General features: G+C 43.1%; 1 protein-coding gene across 1 annotated transcript in view; it reads right to left on the minus strand.

The window, feature by feature from the left end:
- The window catches only part of TEKT3 (tektin 3), a gene marked incomplete at its 3' end in the record, with an annotated part of 183,109 nt that overhangs the window by 7,587 nt on the left and 151,455 nt on the right, over positions 1–24,067 (minus strand). Inside the window, exons 4-9 of the mRNA XM_082861471.1 lie at positions 17,818–18,425; positions 14,890–14,973; positions 10,120–10,190; positions 6,614–6,757; positions 3,994–4,216; positions 502–656 (exon numbers count right to left, since the gene is read on the minus strand). Of these exons, the coding sequence (XP_082717597.1) occupies positions 502–656; positions 3,994–4,216; positions 6,614–6,757; positions 10,120–10,190; positions 14,890–14,973; positions 17,818–18,396 (1,256 nt within the window). The 5' untranslated portion in view covers positions 18,397–18,425. The remainder of the gene's footprint in view (positions 1–501; positions 657–3,993; positions 4,217–6,613; positions 6,758–10,119; positions 10,191–14,889; positions 14,974–17,817; positions 18,426–24,067) is intronic.

Consider the following 24,067-nt stretch of genomic DNA (forward strand, 5'->3'; position numbering starts at 1 on the left):
AAGACAGGGGATCTGGAAACTCGGGAGACTCCAGGGAGGTGCAAAGGAGCCCAACGCCACCTCCACCCCCTGAATGAGGCTAAGTGTTACCACTATTCTTGTGTGTAGTGTTGATGTCATTTCCTTTTTGTTTTAGTCACGGTAAAATAGACATAACACAAAATTTACCATCTCAGCTCTTAAGTCCCTGGCATTAAGTACATTCACAAACTTGGCAACCATCACCACCTTCCATCTCGAGAACTTTTCATCATCCCAAACCGAAACTCCAGGCTGTTAAACACGAACCCCATTACTGACACTTTAAAGGAGGCTCTAACACCGTGACCATCACTAGGCCGCTCTACATCCCCGTGTGCTGGTGGACGAGCCTTAGGAGCTCAGAGCTGCCGGCAGCCTGGGGGTTTCCCCAGAGGAGCCCGAGCTGGCCCTGAGGGCGCCCCCCTCCCCATCACCGTGACCCCCACCTGGTTCTTCCCCCGTCGCCTCTCCCTCGCTCACCGCAGCTGAGCCGTGTCTCTGCAGAGCTCTATGTTGGGCCTCCGCGTACGCTCATCCAGCCTGGTCTGAGCCACCTTCAGGAAGGAGCACTTGTCCTCGATGGCTTTCTTGATGGATTCGATGGTCATCTCCGTCTGGAAAATCTCCTGCAGGGTCTGTACCAGGAGAAGCAAACGCCCGGGGCTTTGGTGCCAGACCCTCAACAACCTGCTCCCCGACCCGTGCATCGGTGGCCGGGCCTCCCCCTGACAGGAAGGAGGATTGTCTGAGGGCCTCCTCCCACCAGCCCCATCCCGGGACCCGCGGTGGGAGGTGCGGCACCTGCTCCCACCCTTTGGAGAGCATCTCCTCCCGACTCAGCGTGCGAGGACTTAGGCCACAGAAATGGGCGAATGCCGCAAATCCGAGCTCGCTTTCTCCTTTTCCCTCAGATCACCGGCTGTTAGATATTTACTGATACACATTTGCATGTGACTCCGAGAAAAGGGAGGCCAGCAGCTTCGAGGGTCCCCGCTTCCCTCCCACGTCGGGGCATCCTTGCTTCTTTACCGTCCCGCTGCCTCCCCTCACTAATCTCAGAGAGGTTTTCCTGCTAGGAGAGGATTTGCCTTGAGGCAAATCGAGGTCAAGCTTTGGGGTGTCTCACTTGCAAGGGAGGAGCTCATAATCTGGTAACCCCAATTTTATATTCTTCTCTCCTTAAAGAAGTCCCCCGGTTACCTAAACCTGAATCCCTCCCTGGTTCGTCTTCCTCTTCTGACAAGCAAGCCCCCTTCTTGTGCTCTGAAAACCCTGCCTTCTCCTTCGCCTACGACCTTGACCTCTGCCCCCCCCGGGTCTCCACACCCCCCCATTAGTCCCTCTTCTTCAGCCGCTTTCCTGTGGCCTGGAGATGCCCGCCAACCATCACCCAAATTCCTTTGAACCCTCATGCCTTCCCCACCACGCTCTCATCCAATCCCCCTGGGTCCTCTCTGGCTGGTACCTTCCCAGCCTCTCCTCAAGTTCACAGCCACATGGACTCAGCAGTGGCCTCGCCTACTCCCTCCACGTGCCACCCACCTAACCTCCCAGCGGCCCCCGTATCCTGTCTCTGGCCCTGGTTGCTCTGGTGAGACCACGCACTCAAAGTCAATGATGAGGCCTCTCCGGAGTGTCCCTCCCCTTGAAACCCTCGCCTTGCTTACTTCTCTGGCCAACTGCTATCCTAATCCCTGATTTTGTCTCTAACTCCTTCTCCTCACTCCAGTGCAAGTGCTGCCCTTGACCCCTTCTCTGCTACGTCCTTTCTCCCTGCAGAGACCTCCTGTAACCACACAGCTTCAGCACTTGTGAAAGCCAGGAACTCTTTCACCTGTCAGTTAAGCTTTGCCCTCTCTTCCAAGCTTTCAACCACCTGCTGAAAACCATTACACTGTTCTATCACCAAGGCCACCCTCAAGGGCTCCCCACTCCACGAAGCTACCCCCATCTCTCACCACTGGAAATAACTGCTCCTTCTGCTAAACAAACTGAACCTTTTATCTGTAGTTCCAAAGGGTTCTTTCTGCACTTTTCTGATGGAACTTATCATTTTCTACGTACGTGTCTTGTCTCACACAAGACACAAGATGGCAGGGTCAGTGAGTCGTCATGTGTGTACACCCCAAAGCCCCTGGCACAGCACCTTGAATGTAGCTGTTATGAGTTGAATTCTATCCTCCTCAACTCCCCCAAATCCATATGTTGAAGTCCTAACCCCCAGACCCCGGAATGTGATTGTATTTGAAGGTAGAGCCTCTAAACAGCTAATGAAGTTCTTTAATGAGGTCATTAGTGTTGGTCCTAATCCAGTCTGACTGGTGTCCTTATAAAGAGAGATTAGGAGACAGACAGGCATGGAGGGAAGAGAGCACGTGATGGTGTGGGAGAAGGCGCCCGTCTACAAGCCTAGGAGAGAGGCCTCCGGAGAAAGCAACCCCACGGATAACCTGATGTCAGACTTCAGCCTCCAGGACTGGGAGAAAATAAATTTCCATTGTTTAAGCCACCCAGTCTGAAGGGCTTTGTTACGGCAGCCAGAGCAAACTAATACACTAGTAAACAAAACTTTGTTGAGCAAAGGGACTCCATCGTGTCAGCCTTCTATCGATAAAAGGCCTTTAGGTGGCCCCTCACTGCCCAGGGGACGCCTGCCCATCAATGACTTCCACGGCCTGGCTCCACCTGCCTTTCCAAGCTTGTCTCTCTAGGGACACACACCATCTGCGCCAGCCAGAGGGTCTCTTTACGGACCTGACTCAACCTCTGATTGGCTATATCTCCCGAGGCTTTGTTCACGATGCTGCCCCACCTGAATGCTCGCTTCTTCCTCCAAACTCCCAGAACGATTTCTGTGTTGGCTATTTGGCAACGGTGATCTGTCATGTTCTATTGTTTCTCATCGTGCATGCGCTTTTCACGTTACGCGCACCTTCTCCACAAATATAAGCTTCCAGGGGCAAAAACTACGTTTTATCCTTCTCTCTTCCCTTCGCTGGATATAGAAGCTGTCTGACCCAACAAATGTGTATCGCCCAAACAAGACACCATGAGAAGGAAAGGTAAATTACTGCAGCCTGGGAAAACACAGTGCCCTCAATAGGATAATATCTCCTGAGAGCAACAGAGCCAACATGGTAAGGTTCTTAAAAAGAGAAGTGAAACTACTCAATATTCTGCAATAACCTGTATTGGAAAAGAATCTGAAAAAGAATGTATATAAATAATAATAATATATATAAAATATATAATAATAAATGTATATAAAGAATAAAAAGAATGTATATACGGATAACTGAACCACTACACCTGAAACTAACACAACATCATAAATCAACTATACCCCAGTATAAAATAAAAATTAAATTAAGAAACAAAACCAGAAAACTATATGCAGCATAACCCACAGAAATAACAAGGACTCCAAGACCGATACTAAAAAAAGCAAGAGCACCTTGTTTATCTTGAAACCCATGAATTCTGCCTAAATCTTTCATCTTATTGTCCTTATAAAACACTTATACTTAAAACACTTTAAAAAGTTCAATATCAGAAACATTTTGAACCACTTAATAGTCGCCTGTATTTGGTTTTGTATTCCAGAAAAAAAGGCCCGAAATAATTTAACAGAAAACATCCCTCCCATATGTTCTAATAATAAATTCACTTCCTAGTTACATACGGTGATTCATTGAACGTTAATAGTAATATTTTTGTTTCTATTAAATACTAGGAACCTTTCATGACATAGTGCATTCTTTGTGTTCCCATTTCCAATTCACGTTGGATTCCAATTTCATGTTGACACCTAGCTACCTGGCTAAAATAAATGGTGCACTCTGTACCAGTTTTCATTTTTCTTAGTCTGTATGGCCAGGAAGTCATGTGCCTTACGGTGGAGATCTGTGGTCCCAGGGCCCCCTGCTCTACCTATCCAGGTCAGCTGCGGGGGCCTCCCAGTGCTTGGCTTACCTTTGCGAGGTGAATCTGAATCTTATTTTTAGCATCTGCAGTCTCAGCAATGCGGCTGGTGAAAGCCAGGTTCACTTTGTTGAACTGATTCCACATCTCGTTGGCTGTCACCACCAGGAGGTTCTGGATGTCGTCTCTTAGTTTCGCAGAGGCAGCTCGCTCGCTCTGGGAGCGAAGAATATTGTCGTGGGTAAATTTGGCCCAGGACTCGGGCACTGAGACCCTGAAGAAAAAAGAAATAGACCCAGACAATGGAAACGATGATGAATCAGCCTAGATTTTCTGTAGACAACTGCTCGTCCGGAGAAAGAAAAAAACCCCAAATCACTTGATCCTGGTTTTACTGCATGAAACGTAAACATCAGAGCAAAGCTTCTTTTAAAATTTTCTTAATTGTTCCTTGTTTGAGTGCTTTCTCTCTGTAAATCCGCAGCATAAATTAAGTCCTCCGCCAATGTGCAGGGGCGGGGGAGGGGATCGGCGAAGGGTCTGAGTACGTCCATTCATTAGAAATGTGTGTCTCACCGGCCCCATAAGCGTTACGAAAACATATTCAACCTCAGGACTAATCAAAGTGGTACTAATGAAAACAACAACATATTAACAACGCTTTGGCAGAATAACAAAGAATGAAGAGAATGATAATTTTCTGGTGAGCATGTTTAGAAAAAGATTCCCTCATCCTGCAGGTAGGAAAGTTGGACGGGCACGGCCATGCCGGGGAGCAAATGTGCATACCTCAGAAATTCCACTTTAGAAAGTGTTTCTATTGAAATCTAACTGAAATCTAATTTACTGAAATCTACTGTAACATTATATTAGTCTCAGGCGTGCAACATAATGATTTGATTTATGGGTACATTGCAAAATGGCCACCACAGGAAGCCTAGCTGACAACATCCACCATCACACACAGTTACAAACCTTTTTTCTTGAATGAGAATTTTTAAGATCTACTGTCTTAGCAACTTTCAACTATGCAACAGAGTATTGTTAACCAGTCACCATGCTGTACTTTATATCCCCGGACTGAAAATACTGAATGCTTCCTGAACTGGCACACCATCACTGCGCAAGGGTCATGCTAATCTCTGTATCGATCCACTTCAGAAATTGATCCTAAGGAAATAACCCAAAGATGTACAGGTAAGGAGATTCATTTTTAGCAGTGTTTATGCCAATCCCTGAAATGCTGGAAACACGCTAAAATGTCCCAAAGTAAAGAAAAATTTGAGTAAATGATGGTACCTTTTAAAAAGTAATCCATACAGCATGCAAACTCACGCTGTAGAAGAATATTTTCACAAAAAATGTATTTGACATATCCTGAAGTGAAAAATCAGACAGGCTATACAAACAGCACATGCGTAATACCAATCTTTAAAAATATAAATCGATATCTACACGAGAGGAAGAATACTGGAAGGACTGACGGTAAATTGTTAATATTGGGCCTCTCTGTGTGGTTTCTTTGCTTGATGGTGTAATAGGATGTCAAATGAGACTCTTACTGTCGATTAGGGTTTTAGCTCAGGCCATGATGACCAAAAATAACATCCTATCTGTTCCATACCCTGACACCCTACAAGAGACGGCTAAGAGTTCATGCTGGAAATAGATGAGGCCCTTTATGGAGGACCAAGTGGTCAGAGTGTGTGTGGTTTGATCCCAGCCCACCCGTCCCTCCACGTCCACCCCAGAAGGAGAAAAGGAAGATGCTTCCTGCTCTCCTCAAATTAAGTAAGAGGCACTTCATGGGGACCACTTAGGACCGAGGGTCTGAATCTGATTCACACCTGAAGAATCTGAATGACAAAGTTGGTACCCGTTGCTGCTCCTATTACAGAAGAGCTAAGAGGGGGTCTGCTTTGGGGTGACCAGCCCTAAAGGGAGCTTTAAAGGGAGTCCCTTTAAAAGGGGGGGGGCCATGAGTGTGGATATGGTTACAGTTACATAGGCATAGAAATTTGTTAAAACTCATCAAAATGTACACTAACGTCAAATGCATTTTAGCATAGGTGAATTTCACCTCAATCAAGTTGATTTTTTTTAATATTCTATGCCACTATTTTCCAAAGAGATGTGAAAGCGACAGGACCATTTTTATAAGATGGTAAAGAAAGATAGCAGGGTTATCAAGATGCAGAAAGACAGGCCCTCTCATAGAGAAAAGAGCATGAACCCAAGATCGTATCCAGGGGCCTGGCAAAGAAACCACGGACGGGGCAGGTGTAAGAAAGAGTGGAAATAAATTATTCAACATTCAGCTGTTTTTCAGCTTGTACTTCCCACCCCGGGCCCACATCCAGGGCATCCAATACATGGGTAACATTTTATTTTCTTTGTGCTAAACTGTGTTTTCTAGGTTCTTGTGCCTCAAGCAGGTGCTATTTTCACAGTTAGAAATATAAACAATGGATATTCTTCTACAAAAGATTACAGCAGGATGCAAGTGTCTGCAGAACACCGTGCTTACTGACGACCTGTCCATCGCAGGTGCCTCTTACCTTTCCGCATCCTCCCAGGATCTCCGATTTACCTGTGTGCTGCATCCTTTTGAAAGGAGAGAGAATGAATTAAGTGACATGGAAATCACAGAGGCGGCACGCGCCCTACTCACATGGCATTCACCCGCTCCACTCCGCAGAAGTAGCTGACGCCGTCCGACGTGTTTCGCAGGTGGTGGCATTTATCGTCGATGCGGCAAGCCGCCTGCTTGTCACTCAGGTCCTTCTCCAGCTCGTGCTGGGAAGCTCTGTTAGCTCTAAAACACAGAGGGGAGACAGAGCTTCAGGTTAAGGGAACAATGTCACAGGAGGAAGCATGATGGCCCTTCGGGGTGGGGACCCACCTCCACCCCCCACGCGCACCCGTGACTGCTCTCTGGGTCTCTCCTCCTTCCCACGATGTCCAACTTCTCCATTAAAAGCAGCTTCCCCTGGAGCTGTCCCTACATGTGGGCGATGAGAGCCTCTGCCCACACTGTCCCTTCCATGGGCATGAGACGTGCAGACACACAGAAATTGGTATCTGGAGCTCCCCCAGGCTGGGGCCCATCTTCCTAGTACCCAAACTGCTGCAGACAGGACACTGGTTTGGAGCAATCTGTCCACATCTGTGCCTCCCTTTCCTTCTTCCTTTTCCTCAGCTACGTCCTAACCCCTGTCTCCTCCATTCCTAGAGTGCAATTCCCTGAGAAGTTAGGAGGTATTCACAGCCAGCCTCCCTCCAGCTGTAAATGACCTCACTTTGCAGTTGTGCCAGGCCTGGAGGTAGAAACCGAGGGTCAAAATGGACCTCCCCTGCAGGAGTCAGCGTGTGGAAAGAGGCCAGGAATTGGCAGCCCCCGGCCTCCCGCTACCGCCAGAACCCTCCTGGGAAGGAAGAGGACTTGGTGAGCTCTGAGATGCCTGGCATTCCTGCCCTGCCATGCAGAGAGAGGACCCGGCAGGCAGCTCAGTCCCAAAGAGACAGGCCGGTGGGGCAGGCGTGGGTGACAGGTGAGCCACGCCCTGACTTGTGGCATAGTTCATTCCACATATCATTACAGAGTGCCTACTCTGTGCCAGGATGCATCACGGACAAAGCAAACGTCACCTCCCTAGAGGAGCTCACATCCTACGGGGGGGTGACAGGCAGTCCCCATAAGGAATAAGCAAATCCTGTGGTTTGTAAGCAGAACAATGCAGAAAACAAAGCAGGAAAAAGGGGGCCAGGAGTGTGAGCCATGATTCTAAATAGGATGGCCAGGGTAGGACTCTCCTCAAGCAGGTGATACCAAGACTTGCAGAGGGAGAACCAGACCTTGCTGCCCATTGGAATATGTCAGGTTTTCCTCTGAGTGGAGTGAGAGACCACCGACTTACAATCTTAAAGGATCATTCTGGTGTGGGGTTAAGAAAGGACTGCAGGGGACAGAGAGACCCCATGAGCAGACCGGTGAGGCTACCCAGGTGAGAGATGGTGGTGGCCTGGACCAACGGGGCGGCAGTGAAGGAGGTGAGAAATGCTCAGATTCTGCAGATGCTTTAAAGATGGAACCAGGACTTATATACACGACCAAATGTAAAATAGATGGCTAGTGGGAAGCAGCCGCATAGCACGGGGAGATCAACTCGGTGCTTTGTGACCGCCTAGAGGGGTGGGATAGGGAGGGTGGGAGGGAGGGAGACACAAGAGGGAGGAGGTATGGGGATATATGTATATGTATAGCTGATTCACTTGTTATACAGCAGAAACTAACATACCATTGTAAAGCAATTACACTCCAATAAAGATGTTAAAAAATAAATAAATAAAGAGCACAGGCTCTGGAGCAAAAAAAAAGCCAAAGTTGAGCCATTGGGATAGGAGGATTCCATCAGCAGAGGTGAGCAAATCTATGGGTGGGATGGAGGGCTGGGGGAGAAGACAGCAGGCCTTGCTTTACATTTGAGTGTCCATGAAACATCCAAGCGGAGGTACCAAGTGGGTTGTTGGAATTGGGGAGAAAGGTCTGGGCTAGAAATAAAAATTGGGCCATCGCATACAGAGAGCATGTGAAAAAGCCAGAGAACTGGATGATCCTAGACATTTCTCTACTCCCGGGGCCCGAAAAAGGCCCTGGCATAGAGGGGCCACCCAGGAAAGCCTGTGTGGAACTGAAGGGCTGATCCTCCTTAAATGGGCCTGTGCCTTCAGCTAAGTCACTTGACCTGTCAAAGCTCTTCGTTTTGTTGTTTGTAAAGTGGAAATGAGGGTAGCAGTACACAGGTCATCTGCATTTTGTGAATTCTAAATCAGCGTGTGTGTGCAGAGGAGGAAAGGAGAGGAAGCTGCATCCCTGCTGCTTCCGAGTTCAGGTTACTGGGTTGAAACTCTGGGATTCTTAGGTCTTTCTCATCTGTGGTGTGGGACCATGATGCTCCCCAGGCTTCCTCTCTTGGGCTGACACCCTTGACCTCCTCTGACCTGACCTCAGAGCCTCCTTAGGAAGGCCTTCTATCCATCCACCATCTTAGAGCCCAAGATGGGAGAGATCTAGGCCTCCACGTTGGTTTCTAATGAGATTCCATTCTCAGCTGAGATCCAAGCCCATCTCATGTTCCTTCCTGAATTGTTCCTTCAAGACAAGTGGAGCTGAAAACCTTCCTCCCATCACCTTTGCTGGACCGAGCCCAGTAACCATGTTAGACCATCCTTAGCCAACCCTCAGCTATCCTCACCAATTTCTGAATTAAGGAGCCCTTCCAATGACAGCTTGAGAGAGAACTCAGCCATCTGAATCTCACCGACCTTCATAGCATCAATCTTGATGGTCAGCAGACTGAGCGAAAAGAACCACCACCTTTAGAACCACTATTCCTTTGGCTACATCACACGCTACCCCTGACAACATCAGTACAGGCAGAATCATCATTTCCTCTGTGTGACATATTCAACACTACTTCTTTCCATGGCCGTCACCAAATGAACGTTGACCTTTCTAGTCCTATAAGGCAACAGGCTCGGCCAATATTTTTTCTATGCTGACAGCTGTTATCATTGCTTCAAACCCTCCTTTGATTATTATTCTTTGCCGCCAACCCCCACTATAAATATTAAGTGCCTACTGTCTACTATTGCCAAGAGAAGAAGAATTTGTATTCTGCTAGAGAGTAGGATGGGTGAACAATTACAGTGCAATGGATGCAGTGAATGCAGTGGTGTAATCACAGCACCAAGGACCACGTACCAGGGTTGCCGAGAAACCGGAGGAGAAGGCTGAGTTTTTAAGGAGAAGTGGAAAATAAATATAAAAGTGTGCCACAGTTCATCGCTTTTCCAGCTGTCGGGCTGCACGTGTACAAGTCTATCTCTTATCAAAGAATAAAAGTCTTTTGAGTTAAAAGTAACCTTAGCCACACTTCAAGGTTGGATAAAAATCCTTTCTGAAGTATTGCAAAAATTATTTCTTTAAATAAAAGTTTAAAGTAAGTACCCCAAGTACTCATTTTACCTTCTAAATAAAAACGTGTATAGGCATGTGGATGTGTGTCCATGTATAAGAAATCCTTACATAAGAAGCTAAGGGAAATCTGATTGGGAAGCGTGGAAGTACAGTTTCATGATAGAGTTTCAACTATATAGAGAGATAAAAGCTCTTACGCCAGTTGGGCAATGGCCTTGTCCAAATGCAGCTTCATCCTTTCTTGACAACACAGAATAATATCAACCTCCTACCCAAGTGAAAAAAAAAGCCACATTAATGTTTTGATATTGAACATAACGTTCAGAGTCAACAATGTAACAAAACATTGATGATAGAAAACTTTGTTTCTGGGAAAATCGTGAAGTAAAACAAGAAAAGAATTTTATACCCACTTATTTACCTACACGCCCCCATGATATTGCTGTCTTAATATAAGACTGAGATTCACCCTGTACAGGGCTTTAGGGAAATATATTATGGAACAAGTTGGGACAGGGGTAAAATTTTAGGAGTTTTATTTTTTATCTCTGGTCTTTAATTGAATCAGTCAATCAATCAATCAAATTCTGGTGATACCCAAGGTTGAATTTAATGCATGGCTTCTTCTATACTAAGTATTCTTCCAAGAAAAGTGAATCTGGAAGGGAAAAGGACAGCCTAAAAGGCAGTTCTCTCAGGCAGTGCATGTGACCTCCAAAAGACCCAGTTTTTTGTTCCAAACGGAGGCCAACCTCCACCCTAGGAGGCCAGGTCTCCCCTTGTCCTGCCTCTGCCCTGCAGCCCAGCTGCTATACTCGTATAAAATCTGCACCACCCATGCCACTCTGCTTGACCACGCACATGGCATTTTGATGCTGCTGGGATGTATATATTGTTACACGTATAGCAGAGATTTTGTGTGGTAGCAGAGATTTTTCAAATAAATAGTTACTTCCCTCTGAAATTCATATTCACATTACAAAATTTAGGAACCCAAAATAGCACCTAGAAGACATTTAAAAAGTGCACATAACGATCGCTACCACTTTTTCAAGTGAAAAGTGATCATACCATCATACTGAACATGAAACTTGAACACTTTCCCATGACATAAAACTATACTGTGATGAACAAGCTCAAAAATATTTAGACACCACCAAAGGGGATGCCTTTTTTCAAGGTTTTGACAAGTACAACCAAATTGCCCTTCAGAAGAGTTGCACCCATTTACAACAATAAATGAGTGTGAGCTTCCTCACCTCACACACCCAGTAGACACTATGGTTCCTCTCAATCTTTGCCAACATGAAAGACCACCCCCCAGGAAAAGCACACCTGTTCAGATTTGCAGGTAACTATTATGACTGGGTATTTGTTCATGATTTGACTTTCTTCTCTTGTGAACCACCTGTTCATGTGCTTGTCTACCTTTTCTGTTATGTTTTGCTTATTTATAAATATTCTTGTATTTAAAATTCAACCCTTTCCCATTATATGACACATATATATATATATGTATTTTTTACCAGTTTAGCTCTTGCCTTTATATTTTGTGTGTGGTGTCTTTGATATACAGACATTTCTGGTTTCTATGACATGAAACGATCAAATGTTCCCTTTGGGTTTCCGCCTTTGTTCATGTGATTTTAGAGGCCTCTTCACTCCAATGTTAATTATTACTCAACTATATAGCCTTCTTATTCTTTTATTGTTTAATTGATTAACGTAAAAATATTATGCCTAGAGTTTATTTCAGTGATAACCCTCCTGCCTGATTCTTTGATACTCTGAATGACTGGAGTAAATGAAAAACGAAATTCCCATGACATGTTAGCAAGTCCCCCTGCCTTTACAGGCAGCAAGGGTTTCTCACACATTCTCACTGAGGGTTGTGCCTGTCTTTGATATTTTTGGTTGTTTGGTCTTCATCTTTCTCTATGGCTTGGGGTGTGTGTGTGTGTGTGTGTGTGTGTGTGTGTGTGTGTGTGTGTGTGTGTGTGTGTGTGTGTGTGTGTGTGTGTGTGTGTGTAGCCATTTCATGGAGGTGTTGGCAAAGGATACATGGAATACTGCTTAGAAAATATCACTTAAAACACCAAATCCCAGTGAGCTTTTATGCTATGTGTACACTATTCACACAGAGGGAATTCCTGGAACTTTCAGTGGAAAAAATTACGTTTAATGAGACTCTTGCTATAAAAAAATCCCTTCAACACTACTTTTTATACTTGAATTTAAATAATGTCATATGGTGAACATCGTGGTTGGAAGCAGAAGGCTTCCTTGGAATAGGGAATGCCTGAAACCAAAGACTTTTGTAACTGTCCCCAGCGCTAACTTACCTACTAGTCTGCACTCACACATGGGGCTGGTCTGGAAACGCCTCCATGAAGTGACTGCAGGGCAAGGGCCGTATTCCCTCAACCGCCCGTGAGAAGAAAGTTTGCCGGAAGGTGGTGGGTACAGACAGAGGGCAGAAGTGTGAGAAGAGCCCAGATGTCGTCAGACCGACAGCTGCCACCTGACACCCAGGGAAGTGAAGGTCATGGCAGAAAACCCAAGAACCACACACTAGGAGCCTGGCAAGTGATGCCACCCCTTCTGGATCCTGAACTTGGGGAGGAAAAATAGACCCCAAGAATAAAAGGGTGGCAGTGACTCCTCTGAGTTTCTCAGAGTCTCAGTGGCCAAAATGAATACACTGTGGCTTAATATGGAAAGAGAACAAGGAATCACATCCAAGCACTTGAAGAACCTTGAATTAATCCTACTATCTGAGCAGGCGAAACCTTTGCAAAGCATCTCCTACGGTTCTCCTCTTGGGAGCTGTGGTCTTGGGATGGGGTGGCGGAGCACGGAGGTAGAATAGAGGCTTCACAGCCTTTGGCGTGCCCTCACCTCGAGCAAACCACCCCCCCCCCCCCCGTTGCCTCACCCCCCTGCGTCTTGGGTGGAATAGTGGTTAAAGACGTGCTCTGGCATCACATAGCCCAGGTCCAATGCTGCCTTTGCAAATGCTGGGAGCACAGGCAAGTTATAAACAAAGGGTAATAACACCTGCCTTTCTAGGCTGTGGGGTAGATAATTATGTGCCTCGCAGATGGAAGCTCTCACTAAAGGGTAGGACTTATAATGCGACACGGGTCATAAAGTATGATCTAGAACTTAATCCTCATGTGCGATGTGGCCTCCACCCTCTTCTTGGCTGACGAATACTGGCCAGGTCACAAGAACTCCGAGTTCTGACCACACATATGGATGTGTGCTAACTCTCGGCTATACCCTGAACTGTGGATATACAATCATTTCTGGGACCTCACTGTTAAACCCAGACCCTGCTTCCTGTGGTTCTATGTAGTCACAGATACATACAAACTTAAAGGCTTAACTGCGCCTTTTTAAGTTTGGGGTAAGTGGGTAAACTATCACACTCTTAACAGGTAGAAGAGGCTACTGAAATCACACTTTAAAAACCAAACTGTAAGTCCAAATGGAATCTGGATAATGGCCAATGTCACCTATAGGAGCAGGCACCCCATTTCTATAGACAGTGTGTTTTGATGACGACACTCTCAAATTCTCACTCATCCCTGAGTTTGGGAAGCAGTGGTGCTTCCTTAAAGATGTGCACTCTCAGTGTTTGCTCCTGAATCACTTGAAGTTGACCCATCACCCGGCTGGTTGTGAGGGGGCTGGGGTCCTACAAGCCATTTAGAGGCGGAAATCCCAGACGGGGAAGGCATTTCTTGCTACTGGTGGTGAGAATCCACCCAGACATTCTTTGCATGCTGGTATCAGGGTTCTATTCAATACTGTCTCAGAGCAGAACCCTCTTGGGATGGAGTCATAGAACCAGTAACAGTACCATCAATAGGAAGGGGAAGGCAGAAGGCATCAGGGTCAAAGAAAAGTTCACTTTTAAGCTTCATGAATGTGAACCAAAAAATGAGTTACCAACGTACATATGTCTGGCACTTGGGGATGCAGAACGAATGCTTAATAGAGTATCCGGGCTAAAAAAAAAAGAGAGACTGGGAAGGGTCCCAGGTACCTAAGGGCTGAAATCTTAAGGAATGGCAGAGATCTTGTGGGAGAGAGCCTAGGAGGTAAGCTCCCGGATGGCTGATCAAAAGCTGTCCAAATGCATATACCCTTTGATGCGTGGATTACAGTTTTGGAAATGTATCCTGAGGAAATAATCAGAAATGCATACAGTTATCAATACGATGCATGTGTGGAGGCAGGGGCCACATGGGAAGAAACCTCTGGACCTTCCCCTCAATTTGGCTGTGAACCTAAAAGTGCTCTAAAACATTGTCTTCTAAAAAAACACAGCACTGCCTTTCCACGCCTACATTTAAGAATAAACATCATTGGGCATTTATCCAACAAAAAAAGCACTATTCAAACGCATAGATACACTATAATTCTAACCTGGAAGATATGTCTGTGTGTCTTTAAGTTGGGTGGTATCTACCTAAGTATGATTATTAAAAAGACTGAAATACTCTAACATTAAATAGTCATTTCTGTCTAATTGAACTTAGGTGATTTTTATCTTTACTGCATTTTTCAAATTCTCTCAATAAATATCTATTACTTTCATAACCCCCCAAAAATATATCTTTTCTAAAAAATAAAATAAACAACAAAGTCCTACTGTATAGCACAGGAAACTATATTCAGTATCTTGTAATAAACCATAATGGAAAAGAATATGCAAAAGAATATACATATATATATGTATAACTGAATCACTTTGCTGTAAACCAGAAACTAACACAACATTGTAAATCAACTATACTTCAATAAAAAATAAAATAAAATGTATCTTTTCGAAATACCATAAATATCTGATACTATAACTCCTTACTGTGTCTTTACATAACATCATTTTTTGTTTCTATACATTAAACGCACATTTGCAATGAGGTTTCTTGTTATTGAAGGGTTTGCCCCATATTTACCGTCAGCAACTCTTTTTCCACTTCATCATGAACTAGATCGATTCCCATTCTCTTCTCTCGATGAAACAGACATTCCCGGGCTACCTACAGATACACAAATAATGAAAAACACTAATACAACCTGACTAAAATCAGTGACTAGCACTTCTAATAACCTGTTTCTAAAACAAGGCAATAGATGCTCCCAATACCAACTTTTCAAGGCATTTTCCTGGAAATCAAACAAGAAACTCAGTGTGACAACTAAGTGAATCCCTGCTGCTAGTGAAAAGGTAAAGAGTTTGAAAAAAATTCCTAATTTGGAAAGTTGACAAATTGAAGCAGATGGCATCTACTTAATCCCCACAAATCAGCATCTGAGAAAACTATGTGACATCAGTTCCTTCTAGAGAAATAGTTCAATAACCCAAATCATAGTCTTCAAGATCTTATTTCCAAATGTTTTCTACTGAGAAGAGTGAAGAAGAAACAAATGATTACTTAAAGACCTCAAAATATTTGTGTGGCCAAAAATCCAGGTGATTATTGTTAAAGTACCATCTATTGTTTTCCTAATTATAAAAGTAATATGCGGGGCTCCCCTGGTGGTGCAGTGGTTGAGAGTCCGCCTGCCGATGCAGGGGACACGGGTTCGTGCTCCGGTCCGGGAGGATCCCACATGCCGCGGAGCGGCCGGGCCCGTGAGCCATGGCCGCTGAGCCTGCGTGTCCGGAGCCTGTGCTCCGCAACGGGAGAGATCACGACAGTGAGAGGCCCGCGTACCACAAATAATAATAATAATATGCTTTATCCATTAAAGAGAAAAAGTAGAGAGAAGTCAAAAATGAGTTATCCATACTCCTATCAGTTTTGTTTGTTTTAAACAGAAGTTACAGTGCCCTCATAATTTTATTCTTTTTAGGATTGATGTTAAATAGTAGACTTGAAATAGTCTATGAGACAAAGTACATTAATGACTCCAATGGAAAGCAGCTTAGATAGCCAACAACTAAATTATGCATGAAATAACATTATGTAAATGTTAAAATACTTTTTTCAAAGAGTAAGTATTTCATGACATGGGATGACTATAATGTTAAATGTTTAAAAAGCATAAAATATAATAGTATGTACACTGTAATCTGGATACGATGTCATTGAACAAAATCTTGGAGTGAATCTCTAATTTTTTAATAGTCTAATGTACACTGACTAGAAGATGAATTAAGGGGTTGACGGGAACTCTGATTATTTTAATGTGTATTACGAAATTGCTTTCCAGGAAGTTTCTACTCATCCATAGTCTACTAGCAATATCTGAAGCGTCCGTCTTCTGCACTTCTGCCAACCCTACACATTGTCGGTTTTCATTTTTGCAAATTTGGTAAGCCAAAGACGGTTACTTCATTGACTTAGTTTGCATTTTTGTTATTGAGTTTTAATATTTTTGTCTTATATACAGTTGATCATCAGTATTTCCTCTTTTGAGCTGTATCTGTTCTTGGGACTAATTCTCATTTTAATTGGGATCTTCTGATACCGTGTTGATTGGAAATGTTTAAACACACAAGATATCTGGACAAAAACTGCAGAAAAGTATTTAAATTATGCCCATCTCATTGAAAGCAGTCATCACTGAAAGGAGTGTCAAGGGAAGAAACTGAATCTCCTCTGGAAATTAAGTAAAAGGTAAGTGGCTGTCATTTTAAGTGTTCATTAAAGTAAGTGGTGGGTGGGGTGGGATGGGATGTATTGTAGAATAGACCAGGAATCCTCAAAATGATCCAGAGCTCAGAGAAAGTATGGAAGGGCTTCTGATCCCATGGTGAGTTCTTTTAAAAGAATATCATTAGTGTCCTGTCGACCTTTCTCAGGATTTCTGTGGTCGTGTGTATTTGTGTGCACTCGTGTTTAGTGGGGAGGAGGGGTGCAGTAAGAAGCTACGGTGTGCTGGGGTCCCCAGCAAACCCCCCAAACAACTAGACTTCTAGCTCTTCGATTCTCTAATCTCTTCTACTATGGATGCCATAAAAAAAAAAAAAATGACCTATTGAAAATGCTTATCACCAGGAAAATGAGTCACACAAACATGGAGAAAAAGAGTTCGCTTTGCCCATTCACATATACACAACTTCTAAAATAATCTGCATCATTTGGACATCTTCACATACAGAACGTCTTCTTCCAACGGTGGTGGATAGAATGGGGTCAGGGGGCCCATCGTACACTCAGAGGATTAAAGGTAATTTGATCTCCATTCAGAAGCCTGGTCAGAGGCCAGCAACCAACTGAAAGGCTGCCTCTAGGACCAAAACTGGCTTAACTTCTATCCCATTTCTCTATTTAACCAAACTCATTCCATTCCCAAGAAGCTCTAATTTGATCGTTTCACCGTGCCTGAAGTGGTATCATAACATACATGCAGAAGGCATTTCATGACACAGACTAAAAGAACAGTTTTTTCCCTCTCAAACAACGTTGATGTTAATCCAGGGACAGCAATAACCAAGCAGCCTATTTAAGAGATGGGAAGATGGCATTTTCACCATAAAATACTGTGCGTCTTAAGAGCGTCGCTTTAATTAGCCTCCTTTGCTTTGCATGCAGAATTCTCTCTACTTTTTTTTCTTTCTTGGCTGTACCACTGGGCTTGCGGGATCTTAGTTCCCCAACCAGGGATTGAACCTGCGTCCTCAGCAGTGAAAGCACTGAGTCCTAACCGCTGGACCACCAGGGAATTCCAGAATTCTTTCTACTTAAATGGTTGTTCGATATAATGTGAGAAAAATGGCAATGGTTTTACTGAAACCCGGTACAGATTTATTGACAAGGGCTTGGCTTCTACAGGGGAAGCGAAATATAATTCAATAGATAAATAACCTCAAAATTTCAACGACAGGGTTATAATCATAAAAATGCACTGTCCTTTTAATAAGGTCTTATAGTTACCTGAAGAGGGGCTTCTGTCTCCATCAAAGCCCTCTCCAGTTTTTTCTTAACATCGGTTAGTTCATTTGTCTCTCCAATCATTGCATCCAACTCATGAATGATTTCAGATTTCCAAAATCCTATGTCATTGACTCGTTCTCCCAGATTGTGGGTGGAGTCTGCCTGGGTTTTTCTCGTTTTTTGATATTTGTCTTGAATCAAGCGAGATGTATCTACCCTTAGTTTCTCTGAATTGTGTCGGGAAGTGTTGGATTCTTGAAAGTTGGTTAAGTTGGACCTGTACCAATCATCTGGGGTATATCTGGTGAAGAGTGTGGTTCTGTTGGAAACACAGGGAAGCGTGGTGCTCTCGGACACCCTCCGAGATCTGGTGCAGCACGGGTCCAAGGCTGGCGAGTTGGAGGCTGCTTTGTAGTACGTGCTTGGTCTCCAAGGCAGGCTCAGACTGTGGGTCAGATTGCAGTGCGGGAAGCAGTTCCTATAGCTTGAGGCCATGGCACTGATGGCTGGTAGGAAGTTGGCTGGTGTTGGTCTAGGGTGGGCATAAGGTGCCGCTAAAGTAGAACCTAGAAGCTCCATGATGCTCAAGCACTATTTGTAAATCTCTCCTGCTTAAAGGGTGGGGGAAAGGGGGGGAAGCAAAAATAGACGGTCACATAAATAACCTTTGGTGAAAACTCACAGATCAAAGGGTCCATCTGACTTATTATAAGCAGCAGTGTTGTCTAACACATTAGATATTTGTTTTAATTGGATAACCACCTTTACTTGTGATAATATATTCTGCATTTATTTTTCATCTCTGTCTCTGGATTGTATTCAAATTACATTTTTGTGGGTTGGCCTTTTGAAGTTTTGACATATTTTTTCAATCATGAGAAGTAACACCGTCTCGTAACAGATTCAAATGAAGAGCCTGAACTATGCTTTCTAACAGATTGGGATTCAGATCTCGGCTCTGCTATTTACTAGCTGTGAGACCTAGTGCAAATGACTTAAGCTCTCTGTCCTCATCTCTAAATTGGGAATAATAGTAGTAATTGCTACTTTGGTTTGTTATAAGCAGTATTAGCCACAAGGGGTTGCTGAGCGGCAGCCACCGCCCACCCCCCCCCCCCCAGTCTTCCTAAATAAACACACGATCAGAGTAACACCGGTGTGGCAGGTAAGCCAACGTAACTCAAGGAAGTACCTAGATCCCCTTTTCCTGGCAACTTCCCACCTCTAAGCAACTCTGGTATAGACAGACATGCTATGGCAGCCCCTGAGCATTAAGTAAGATGATGCTAAGTATTTGGAATACTTAGCACAGTTCTGGGCACATAGTTAATGCTCAATAAATGTTAGCCTTTAAAATTACTAGCTCAGAGGTGTATACAAAGTAAAAGATAAATATCCACTCTCCCCCCTTCAAAATAAACTCCTCAGAAGTAGACACTGTGAATAATTCATTACTAGTTGTATCTTTCCAGATTTTTCCTTTTCATATACCAACATATATATTATTTTTAAATCTATATACATCTCCCTATACACATATGCACAGAGTTTTTTAATACAAAAATTGAATTATCTTAATCATTATATGTATCATTCCAGAACATGCATTTTTGAAAATATATGTATTTTGGACCTCTCCCCCTGTTAAAACATAGAGAGCCACTTTATCCTTTTTTACCAGCTGAAAATATTCTATTGTCCAGAATTTGGGGTCATTGTTAGTCCAGAAAGCCAAGGATGCCATAGACTATGACATACTTTTCAGCATCTGAACGTCATTCTGTTTGGGGGTTAATGTCTATAGATGCATTTACTGAAAAGGAAAAATAATATCAGATCCAATTCTGTAGGCTCCTACTCAGAAAAAACAAACAAACAAAAACACATTCAGAGTCCGCCTGCCGATGCAGGGGACACGGGTTCGTGCCCCGGTCCGGGAAGATGCCACATGCCGTGGAGCGGCTGGGCCCGTGAGCCATGGCCACTGAGCCTGCGCGTCCGGAGCCTGTGCTCCGCAACGGGAGAGGCCACAGCAGTGAGAGGCCCACATACCGAAAAAAAAGAAAAGAAAAGAAAAAAAAAAAAACACATTCAACGATTCTTTAAATAGCTGTTTTGACGCCATTGGTACCCAAACCACAAAATAATCTATTTGTAGAATTGTGGCCAAATCAAAATCCACTCGGACTACATGTGATGAAACAGCTACCCACTGCCACCGGTGGTATCCCACCTGACCCTAGCTCCCTGATGTTTTCCTTATTCTTCCCTCCCTCAGCCCCCAAACACTTTATATGGGCCAAGTTTAGAGTACGATGGTAAAAACGAAAGTCTTAATAACCACTTGCCATTCCACACCTAAGTCTGAAACTTAAAACATTGCTTTTTGGAAAAGCAAATTCCAAGTAACTTGAGCCACGAGGGTCCTCCTGGCTACTTTTAGTTTCAACCCCTTCCCCAAGTCACATCTAGAAATAATCCCATCACTTTTCTTTGAGCAAGAAGCTTCGAGTGGGATTGGGCCACTCTTGCTTGGCTTTTCTTAATTCCTGACAACAATGAATCTAAAAGCTAATGTCACACTTGGTCCTTCAATCACGGAATTCCAGGTGTAGAATTCCCACATGTATTTACTCGACACCTATGATGCTGAAATCTTGAGGTAGCTCAATCCATGTCTGTCAAATATCAAACCATGAGTGTTCAGGTTTAACACATGTGTGAAATGCAGGGGTCCACAAGCCAGAGGAGACATATGACTTGAGAAAATCAATATGGTTTGTAAAAGCATCCAGTGATAATTTTTAATTAGAGATGGGATATAATTTAGAATCTGGAATCTGAAGCATAAAGTCAGCTGTTTAAAAAGTTCCCAGATGTAGAGCTCCTCATATATGGCAGTAAGTTTCACATGTGAGACAATATCCCATTGCCATTCCATATTCCAATATTCCATGTTCCAGCTCCAGTAGGCCCCCTTCTAAGTCATTTAGGAAGACCCAATAAAAGACAACAGCCTGGCAATGTCTTTTTTTCTCTTTTTTTCTTTTGGTCATTATTGGCCAAGAAAATTGAGAATCTCATGGCCTAAGAAATATTTAACTCAAAATAGATTTCTGCCTTCAACCAGGATAGAGTAATAAAAACTGGACTTAGCCTCTTACACCTAAAAATCTAGACAAAATATATGAAACAACTGTTTTCAGGCTGCACAGGACTCTGATCTGTGAGAGAAGAGAAACAAATAAGGTGAGCCCTCTGATCACCTGGAGGAAATTTCCAGACTATGGGGAAAATGGATGGAAGCCAAACAGAGCCTGGCAGCATCTGTGAGTTGAGGAGGAGGCCAGAATTTGGGGAGGCTGAGACACCTGGAAGTTGGGACGCGGGATTCTGGAGTAAAATGAGTTATGCAGACAAAGCGCTCCATAAATCTATGTAGGGGTCCACTTGGGTCTTTCCTGAGTAATAGGTTGTACATACATCAAGGAATGTTCCACAAACCTTGGCAAATAATGATGGCAGTGTTGTTAGCTGCACAATTCCTAGAGCTCACAGAGGGCCCAGAGACATTTTGAACCCAGACCAGTCAGAGTGGAGAGTTGTTAGTGGTCACCTGGAGCGTTTGATGGAAAGCCCAGAGAGGTCACGCATTAGAATGGGGCCGACCTATCTTTAGAACGAAGGTACTGAAGACTCTGGAAAAGCTTGAATTCAGGTCTCAAAAAGCTCAAACTAATCCACAAGTAAAGTGCCTGCCAACGTCAGGAGCTCAAATATATAGCACCACAGTGTCCAGCATCCAATCAAAAACTTCCAGACATGCCAAGAAGTAGAAACATGTGGCCCGTAATTAGGAGAAAAATCAGTCAATAGAAACAGGCATACAAATGGCGGAGATGTGACGGCACTAGAAAACCACGCGCAAGTATTTAAAGGAAAACAAGAACATAATGAAGAGAGACATGGAAGACTTAAAAAAGAACAAAATGAACCTTTAGGGATAAAACATATAATATATTCTTGCACAATTTCACTAGATTGGAGTAACTGCAGATTAGACACCAGAGAAGCAAAGATTAGTGAGCTCGAATCTAACCAAACCAAAGCACAGACTTTTTAATTCACTGGAAACAAAAAATGAAAAGAGCCTCAGTAACTTACGGTATAATATCAAGTGGTCTAACATCATGCACTTGGGGTGTCACGTTAAGACGAGAGGGAGACAAAGTATCTGAAGAAACAATGGCTGCAAATTTCTCACATTTGATGAAAAGTACAAACCCCTATGTCTAAGAAGCTCCACACACTCCAGGAGGATAAACACACATCCATGTGTGTGTGCACACACCACTACCTCAAGGCTCATCATAATAAAATGGATGAAAGTTCACAATAAAGAGAAAAAATTAAAATCAGAGGAAAAAAGACACAATAGATAGAAAGGAACAAAGATAAGAATTAGTAAAGAATTCTTATCAGAAACTATGCAAGCCAGAAGACAATCAAACAACATCTTTAAAGGGCTGGAAGAAAGTGTAATCCTAGAATTCTATTTCCAGTGAAAATATCCTTCAAAGATGAAGGTGAAATAAAAGGTTTTTTTTAATATATATATATATATATATATATATATATATAAGCAAAAGCCAAGAGAATTCAGCTGCAGCAGAACTGCACTAAAAGGGCTGTGAAAGGAAATTCTTCAGGCAAAAGGACATTATACCAGATGGAAACTTGGAGCTACACAAAGAAATGAAGTCTCAGAAATGGTAAGTATGTGTGCTAATAGCAAAAAAAAAACTTTTCTAACTTTTAAATTTCTTTAAAAGATGGCTGCTTAAAGTAAAAATAATAAAAATTCATTGGGAGGTTTATAATAAAAACAAAAGTAAGTTATATGGTAATAACAGCACAAATGATGGGAGAGCAGAAATGGAAAAGTACTATTGTAAAGGCCTTATGACTAAAATGGAATAATGTTATTTAAGCATATACTACAGTAAGTCAAAAATGCATACTGTAGGGCTTCCCTGGTGGCGCAGTGGTTGAGAGTCCGCCTGCCGATGCAGGGGACGCGGGAAGATCCCACATGCCGCGGAGCGGCTGCGCCCATGAGCCATGGCCGCTGACCCTGCGCGTCCGGAGCCTGTGCTCCGCAACGGGAGAGGCCACAACAGTGAGAGGCCGGCATACCGCAAAAAAAAAAAAAAAAAAATGCATACTGTAAACCTTAGAGCAGCAGTTCTCAAAATGTGACCCAGGAAACCAAGGGCTTGCCTAAGACCTTCTCTGGAGTGACAAGGTCAAGGTTATTTTTATAGTAAACACCCAGATGTGATTGGCCTTTTTCACTCTCGTTCTCTCAGAAATGTACAATAGAGGTTTCCAGAGGTGACACGATATGCGATATCACAACAGACTGAATGCAGAAGTAGATATGAGAACCCACCTACTAACAAAAATTTTAAAACGTTACCAAAAATGTGAAACAGTGCCACTCTTCTAACTAAATTTGTTTCAGAAAACATAGTTTTTTAATGAAAAGTATTATTTATGTTACTATATAATAGGTTGTTATGGTTACTTTTAAGAGTTAATATTTTTAATTTCTCTATTTTAATTTCTGATATAATAAATATCAGTAGCTGTAATCTACATAAACTGAAGCTCTACAGAGTATATGCTCTCTGATCACATCAGAGTTAAATTAGAAATCAATAATAGAAAGGTATTCGGAAAATCCTCAAACACTAGGAAACTAAACAACACACTTCTAAACATCCTATGGGTCAATGAAGAAATAACACGGGAAATTAGAAAATATTTTGAACTGAATGAGAATAAAAAACAGAACATCTCAAAATTGTGAAATTCAGCTAAGAGTGTTTAGAATGAGGTTTACAGCTTTAAACGCTTATATAAGAAACTAAGAATGAGCTGAAATCAATGACCTATACTTTCACCTTAATGGCTAGGAAAAAAAAAAGCAAAGTAAACCCAAAGTAGAAAGAAAGAAATATAAAAAGTCAATGAAGTAGAAAATGAACAAATTTTTGAAAAGCAATGAAATCTTAACAATAAAATTGATAAACCTCTTGCAAGACTGATCAAGATTTTAAAAAGAGAAGACAAATGACTACTATCAGAAGTGAAAGAGGGAATACTACTAAATCCCCTGCAAATGTTAGAAAGTTAATAACTAACTTTAAGATTACTAACAACCTATGCCAAGGAATTTGACAACAGA

Source organism: Leucopleurus acutus, assembly GCF_964270905.1.
Source record: "Leucopleurus acutus genome assembly, chromosome: 19".
NCBI classification, from domain to species: domain Eukaryota; kingdom Metazoa; phylum Chordata; class Mammalia; order Artiodactyla; family Delphinidae; genus Leucopleurus; species Leucopleurus acutus.